Source organism: Chroicocephalus ridibundus, chromosome 1 (genome assembly GCF_963924245.1).
Source record: "Chroicocephalus ridibundus chromosome 1, bChrRid1.1, whole genome shotgun sequence".
NCBI lineage: Eukaryota > Metazoa > Chordata > Aves > Charadriiformes > Laridae > Chroicocephalus > Chroicocephalus ridibundus.
Window position 1 is genome coordinate 34,589,685 of NC_086284.1, and position 8,191 is coordinate 34,597,875.

The 8,191-nt window shown below is 44.5% G+C and overlaps 1 protein-coding gene across 4 annotated transcripts in view; it reads left to right on the forward strand.

The window, feature by feature from the left end:
- Nucleotides 1-4,199, forward strand: part of LCP1 (lymphocyte cytosolic protein 1) — a 50,827-nt gene extending 46,628 nt beyond the window's left edge. For all 4 annotated transcript variants that reach the window (XM_063334605.1, XM_063334613.1, XM_063334598.1 and 1 more), the window contains 3 exons: nt 118-241; nt 1,143-1,267; nt 2,726-4,199. In XM_063334605.1, coding sequence (XP_063190675.1) covers nt 118-241; nt 1,143-1,267; nt 2,726-2,858 — 382 coding nt within the window. In that variant the 3' untranslated portion in view covers nt 2,859-4,199. The remainder of the gene's footprint in view (nt 1-117; nt 242-1,142; nt 1,268-2,725) is intronic.
- The last annotated feature ends 3,992 nt before the right edge of the window (nt 4,200-8,191 follow it).

Below are 8,191 nucleotides of genomic sequence, written 5' to 3' on the forward strand. Positions count from 1 at the left end.
AGGGGAATATCAGGTCTAAGAGGACTGTTGGCGTGATCCCAGTTAAGCACGTACAGGATGGTTCTGAGGTTACGGTAGACTTTGAGCAAATGCAGGTATCCTGGCTTCCCTCTGAAGGTACACCCTGAATATCCTTGAAGACATTGGTGGTGGAGAGAAGGTCAACGATGAGATCATTGTCAGCTGGGTCAATGAAACACTGACTGCAGCCGGGAAGGATTCAACCATCTCCAGTTTCAAGGTACAGTTTTTTGTTGGAAGTCTCTGCTTAGGAATCTCTTGTTCAGTGTGTTTGTGTGTTATGTTATATACATTGCCTATATATAGATATAGATAAGCATATATATATATATGCACGCACAATATGATATAATTAACTATATAGTTTGGTTATTTTTTCATTCCCTTTTAAAGGCATGTTCAGATATAGAGATTTTATTCAAGGGGCTTTATTATGAAAAGGTAACAGAAACATGATATGAATGTAACAGGAAACACCCTGAACGCCAGTTTGACACAGCAAATTGAAGTATGGAGCCAGGAATGATGACTGGAATTAAGCAAGAATGGCTGTGCTGTTGATTATTAAATGACAGCAATTACAAAAAGAACAACAGCAATACTTTAATAGTATGGTAGTACCATTGAGGGCTGGTGCCCTGTTTTGCAAGGCACCTTATAAACACAGAGACGGTCCAATTCCAGAGAGCTTCCAATTTTGCTAACACATGTGAGACACTTCCCAAGCTGGGGAACATTCAGTGGATGTAAATCAGCGGTTTGCACCAGGCGAGGACAGATCCATCAGACTTCACATAATGAGCTCAGAAGTCATACAGCTGGTCCCCCTCGCACCTCCCATCAGTAGACCTGTATCAATGTCATCTCCCCACAGGAAGCAAATTCACTAGCCCGGCAACCCATCGTTTGATTTAATGATGTCTCATCCATTGGGAAAAAAAAACAATAAACCTTGAAAGGGTTCTTAGTCTGCCTTAGGTGAAAAATGATGCTAAGCAGCCCTTTGTGAAGATCTAAATGGTATTTGACTGAGCTGTCCATTGCTCTTGAGCCTAGACTCTGGCTTTGTGGGAGATCTGTCATCCTGTTCTTGCATTTAATTGTATTTTTCATCTATGCAGGATAGCAAAATCAGCACCAGCATGCCAGTCCTGGATCTCATTGATGCCATTCAACCAGGATCAATCAAATATGACCTCTTGAAAACAGAGGACCTGAATGATGAGGAGAAACTAAATAATGCTAAGTACGTTCATGCCAAGCGACGCTTAACACGCGTTACCTGCTCAGGCTTGCCCGACTCTGTCTTTGAAAACTGCTCTGCTATCATTCTCATCTGGCACAACCTCAACTGTGAAATACCTCCAGAGTTCGAAGCATGAAGGCTAGGAGTTAGGCAGTAAAAAAGACTATCAATGGAAATGAAGTGTGTAATGTTATAATTCCTGCTTTAAAATTCCCTCGAAGGTATCAAAATCACTTGGCTTCACAAGCTCCTATTTTCTCTTGTTAATTTTAAAATTCTTTCAGAGATCAGGGAACAATGCCAGCAATACTGAGCCATGGAAACCAGCGATTAGAGGACACGATACCTCGTTAGTCACATACAGGGGGAACAAGGGCATATTTAAGAGAGAAGGGGGAGGACAGGATTCATGCCTGAAAAACAGGTTTTATGGATGTGGATATTGATTTTTTTTTTCCTGAGCGCAAGCCATTTCCTAGCGGAGAGCGAATCCTGGGGGCACCTCCCTTTCCTTTCAGAGTTACACAGATCACGTCCCGGTCTGATCATCAGTTTAGCTTCTCCTTTGTTATGTGGCAACTACAAAAGAAAAAAGGATGACTGTAAGGCAACCAGAGCTGCCAACATTTTTATAAAGGCTTTTCCCACTGTTTTTTTCCCCTTTCATTTCCTACCATCCGTTCTCTTTCTTTCCTTGCAATCCTGCATGTGCTTCTCTCCATACTTAATTTCGTCATCTCTCAGCTGATGTTTTCCTCTTCCCCCCCCGCCCCTTTCTTTCCCCGTCCCACTCAACGTGTTGCTCTGCATTTTGGGGATAATTTCACAAATGTGTGTGCTCTGCAGTAGGAAGAACCTGGGATTTTCTAGCTTTTTCATGAAAAAGTAGAGAGAAGGGACATACCCACTGGAGAACACCCAGTAGCCGTGCAACAGTGCACTCTGAGGAGGGAGATGGGAAGGTCAGCTCACAGATTCTGGGTACGACTACAAGCAGAAGAGAAGTCCCTGAATGTTGATTTTCCAACAACACAGATCTCCACCAACACCAGCCTTCTGCTTTCCATCCTCATGAGTTTGTTTATGTGCGAAGACTGAGCAGCAGAGGTTGAGGAGGAACAAGACCAGAATGGCTGCTTCTTAGGATAATCTTTCAGGGGGTGGGAGACTAAATGTTTCATACCAGATTTTGACCCACAGTCTCCTGTGCTGCAGGTAATCAGTGCTCTAACCATCAGGGAATACACTCTACCTTTCACTAGAAATTAGTTCTTTATGAACCTGTCTCATACATTCCTATAGAAAAGTTTAATTTTGTCAAATGAATAAGAAAGTTCCCAACCCACTCTGTTACCGATCATGTAAAAAACGTCTTAACAGAGGGAAAATCAATGCTACTGCACTAATTTATTTCTTTGTTTTGTTTTTGTTTTTGTTTTTTTCACCCTTGCAATGCAGATATGCCATCTCTATGGCGAGAAAAATTGGAGCAAGAGTCTATGCCCTTCCAGAAGACCTGGTTGAAGTAAAACCCAAAATGGTCATGACGGTGTTTGCCTGCCTTATGGGAAAAGGCATGAAGAAAGTTTAAAGCACAAAAGACTTGTACTGATGCCTGGTATTCACCCTTTTGATTCCCTCAAACTGGATGCTCTTCTCCGTATCAAGGAAATATGCAGGGTGCTCATGTTTTTAAGGCATGAATGTTATACACGGTTCCACATCATATAGAAGTTGTGTATCCAGGAAATGTTTTGTTTTGAACAGTAATGTGTGCTTGATTTCTTCGCCTTATTTTCCACTTTGCTAGATATAACCATTTCATATTCCTGAGTAAGTTTTCAATAATGAGGCCTATACATATCTTTCTATTAACGGATACCAGAGTTTTCTGTCAGAGAATGTCCCAGACACCTTTGTCTTGGGAGGTACAGAGAGCTTTTAGGATTATGAAATGTTATATACTGCTTCTGCCTGAAAATGTCTTCATGCTTCTAGTAGCATTTCTGCCATACTTTCCTTCAGTTTGCACCTGGGATAACAGAAGGGGTTTCCCCAAGCCAATGCAAGTATTAGTGACTATATTTTTGGAACAGTAGGATCCTCTTAGGAAATTCTTGTGGAAAGAAGTGTTTGGAATCTGCTATGTGTTGCTGGTATATGAACTGAGCAGTACTTTTCCCTGCAAGTTATGCCTCTGCCGTCAGTGGCATTACTCACAGAGTACATTACTACTCACTCTAAAAAACAGGCCGTAACCCGGTCCTCCAAGAACACCCGAACTCTGGAACCTTTCCAAGAAATGCTCTCCAAAGGATAATTCATTTTTATGTCACAATACACCTAAACCATAAGCAGATTGCAACGCATGACAGAAATGAAAACCATGTTAAAGAAACTAAGGGGACACACTCAGTTAGCAGCAATAAGATAAGAAGTGAACCAAAGGGACGCAGAATAACATATTTATGTAGTGAATAAAAATTAAACTCTGTTAACTTGCACTCCAAGGGCTGTGGCCCTCATTCAGGAGAGCATTTAAATGTGTGCTTGCATATGAAACACATACTAAAATGCTTCCCTGAACCCAGGTTGGGATCCTCAATGGAGCTAAATCAGCATAGCTTTGCAGCTAACAAGGCGCTGTCACTTTGCCTCAGTTGAGGACCTAGTAGCCCTGTCTGCAGATAGTCAGTGGGATATATTTGCACCAAATCTCTTCCTTGGCTTGAGTCATTTACTGTTTTGGCCTTTACATGGATTTTACTGTGGTGAAATGTGGAAGGAGGGAATTTTGCCTTAATGCAATCCCGTTGACACAGTCAGTTCCCTCCCTCTTCCCCTCCCTCCCCTCCATCCCCTTCAGAATTGCCTTAATAAAGAACCAATATTCAGTGACGTCAGAAGCCTCTCCAAATAAAATGTTCTATAAAGCCAAATGTGTTATCTTTGTTTTTAGTAATGCATGTGCTAATGGGGATATGTGTGTCATACAGCTGAAATAGGGACAGATTGTAAAAAAAAAACAACAGCAGGCTCGCTAAGGATGTGTCTTCCATATTGTTATTGAAACCATAGATTGCAGAAAGGGCGAAGAATTATTTCCTAGGTCATTTCTGTGTGTGCCACTCTGAGACACTGTTGAAGATGGGACACTGTTCTGGCTGGACCCGCAGCCCAACTCTGGTACGATTTTCCCCATTCAACACAACACTCGTCATCCACTTCCTTTGCTCATATACTCATAAACCTTGGGGTTTTTTATGTGTTCAGCAATGCAAATGTGGCACTGGGTTTCTGTACAGGGTCAGATCCTGTTCCTGATTGGATCTGGCTTCCCTGTTCCTGTCATTAACGTAGATATTTAATACAGGGTGGGAAAGGAACAGCATCCCGAGACCCCATCCCATCTGGTCACAATATTGCCCAGTGCTGGCAGAGAAGGAGAACATCTCGAGTGTTATACGAAGGAGATGTCACCTCAACTTATTGCCCATCGAGGAGGAGTTATCAGAGCACGGCCCCTGCGCTGCTCCTCCTTTTTCTAAGCATCGGACCCACTGTTGCCATACAAAAGGGATGGCACTGAAAAGGTGGCTGCTCTTCCCTTATGTTGTTTGACTTGGGAGTCCAGCAGAGGTAAACCAGAGGGAGGAAACTGTGACCACAGCATTTCCCTCGACTGGGACAACCATGCATTTTGTATGTGTTGCATGTATGCGTGTACTTTTGCAAACTACAAGGGCCATTTTCGGCTGGACAGACAGTGTAGATCTGAAAAGGTCAGGTAATCCTGCCTGAAGACAGCCCTGCTCCAGGTTTCCCGTCTCAGGGAGATGCCCTCGCCCCGGACGCAGGGGCGGACGTGAGGGATGAAGCAGATGATGGATGGAACATGGCAGCAGCACCAGAGTGCAAGGAGGTGCTTTTCCCTTGGTCCCAAATGAATGCTGGCACTTGCTATCCCCACAGAGAAGAAGGGATTTTCCGACACAGCATTTCCCATTCGCCAGCCCTTAGCAACACATTTTTTTTGCACGAGGGTAGGATTTTTAGAGGAGCCTGCTGGCAGAGGCAGGGAGAGGAGTCTTTCACACATCATGCATTTCCCATAGGCAAGATGGAGGACTTCGGTGTCCCTGGAGATTGAAACCTGCCTCTAGCTCAGGCTCCGGAGAGGGGCCAGGTGATGAACGCTGTTATTTGAAGCGTGTTTTGTGAAGGGGGCTGCTTTTCCTCCTCCTCAGCATCCCAGCACCCGAGCCAGGCACCCGGCCATACAGCCCTCCTTCCTAGTCCCCTGTTCCCAGGCTGCATTTTGGGGCACCACCTCTGAACCCCAACCTGCAGCTCTGCACCAGCGATGAGCCCTGGCACCAGCCCTGGCACCAGTGCAGCAGGGAGACAGAGCCACGAGATGGCAGTCACTCTATCTGGAGTTTGAGAGGCTGGCATGCATGAGCTCTGAAAAATGCGCTCCTCCGGGAAATGGAGAAAAAATGGGATATTTAACCCTAAGCAAAATGCTAGCACCTGTCAGTGTGCAAAAGGGAATAGGCAGGGACACTATAGTTAATGCCTTACCAGATCTTCATCCCTATCTCTATAATCTCTCATGAAAAATAAAGCTGTCATGGACCCGAAAGTGTACAAATAGCCACATTCTGGAACAGCTGTATAAACAGCTTTTTAAATCACTTTTCATTGCACCTCTGTTTAATTGAGTATTCCTGGTTTTTTGATGGACTTGAAGTTTTGCTTTCATAAACTGGAAATAGTAACCTGTAATAAAGCTCTCAGCAATTGCTGGAGGGGTTAAATCCAATCACAAGCATCACAAAAAAAACCAGGATCTGGAATTTTTTGCTGTTGCTTTTCTCCAACTTTTCCCATCACTCTTAGAGAAAGCAGCTGTCTTTGGGATTCACTCCCAAATCAAGCTGGCTTTGTAAGCACTTCCATTATTGATTTTCATTGCACAATTAATCATAATTTTCAAGGCTTCAAAAAGCCTTAGACATTCATATGAATAAAAATAAAGCATCAGCAGTTAGACTAACTAGGAGAAAAAACCACGAGGGCAATCAATCCACATGCTTCAGGATACAGCCTGATCACCAGATGGACTCAGAAGGAAATATCCCCCCATAGTGTAGTAGAGCTTAATTAGGTGCATGATGAGGATTTTACACCTTCTTGTAAATCATCTATCCTGGCTTTAGAAAGGGGATAGCAAGCAGTATGCCTGGCTGCTGTGCTCTTGTACAAGTAAAGTCATGTTTCTGCTTCCGCCAGAGATGGAATTGACCAAAAACCCAACCTGACATCACTCCTCCTTCCAAGTGCAGCTTAATTCTGCTGTGAGTCTGGTCATAAACTTCAGGTCTTGGTGTCCATTGCTGCCTAACCATGCAGGAGCTTTGGTTTGGCTCCTGCTTGGAAAAGAGGACCCTGTTTCTGGGAGGTGGCTGCAAAAACCCCCAGGAGCAGCACTGGTCCTACAGCAAGTACTCAGCTACGGCTGCTTTCAGCTGGATGGAGAAACAGACCCTGGTGCCTCCGATCTTGCAAACACATGTGTTGAGTTGCTATTGAGACTCTCCAGCTCACCATCTTCTGCCGCTTCTGGCAGCCTCCTCCACCATTGGAAGAATGGACTTGTCAAGAATTTGGGAGTGTTTTCCACCAAGCTGCTCAGCCACTTTAAGTCCAGTACTTTTCAGGCAAGCGGAGGCAGTGAGCAGCAGAGAGTAGCGTCACTGAATGCCTGAGCCCCATTGCCTGTTGCATGGTGACCAACGCCAAAATTAAAATTTATACACAAACCTAAGAAGCTGCTCATTAAGCAAGCCAGTAGATAGGGGAGCTTTGTGTGCTGGTAAGGTGATAGACTTTATATAGCTTAGTGTGGGCAAACTCTGAATTAGGACCAAACTAAAAATAACTTAATGTTCTCATTTTTTTTTCGTATATTTTTATGTATATCAATGCTCTGTGGCAGTTCTCTTCTGCCACCGGGAAAACGATGTTGTTTTCCTGATGGTTCCTTTGCTGCTCGGGAAGCAACACACAGCTCTGAAGCAAAATTACTAGTTTTAAAGTGTTGTTTTTCATCGCGCCTTTTTTACTTTTTGTGCCCTGATCACTTTTTAAAGGCAACGGTATCTTACAGAAGACTTAACTTGCTCCCAGGGTGCAAGCCACTGTTGCTATTACAGATCCATGATAAATTGTCCAAAGCCGAGAAGGGCCAGAATTCCCACAGGCCACTTGCTCCCAGGTAATGATATGTCTGAGGTTTGTGAAAAGGGCAGAAAGCTACATAACCAACCATGCATATAAGCACTGAACTCCCTCAGGGCAGGCACTTATTAGTGCACGTGTTAAGGATCTAAAGGAATACGGCAATGAATATCTGGGAAGACACAAAGCATGGAGAGAAACCCCACACACACACCCGGGACAACCTCCCAGCAGGTGACTAACATGCACGGTGCTGCTTTGATTACTGCAGGCCAGAAAAGCCATGTCCCATTGCCAGGCACCTCTGGAAGCCTATTAAATTGTCCTGGCTCTTCACTGCAGTTAAGCAAACCGGACACCTCAGAGCACGTGTTAGTTTGTCGCTGAGGTGGGGAGATGTCTTCTAACCAGCCCTTCAGTAAAGTGTCCCCCCCTTGATTTTGCAGCCCTGGAGGAGAACACCCTGCACATCTGAGAGGTGGTGGCTGAGCCTTAGGTGCATCAGTCTCTCCGTGCCTTCTCCTCAAGACCTGTGTCTGCTTGGGTGCTAGTGAAACAGTCCTGTGGTTAAGTAACACACTGGTAAAAAGGCCCCATCAGCCACATCAGTGAAAAGTAACAGAGATCTCTGAGGACAGATGCAGGTCTTCACCACCAGCCCTACCTCCATTGCTTGCTGCA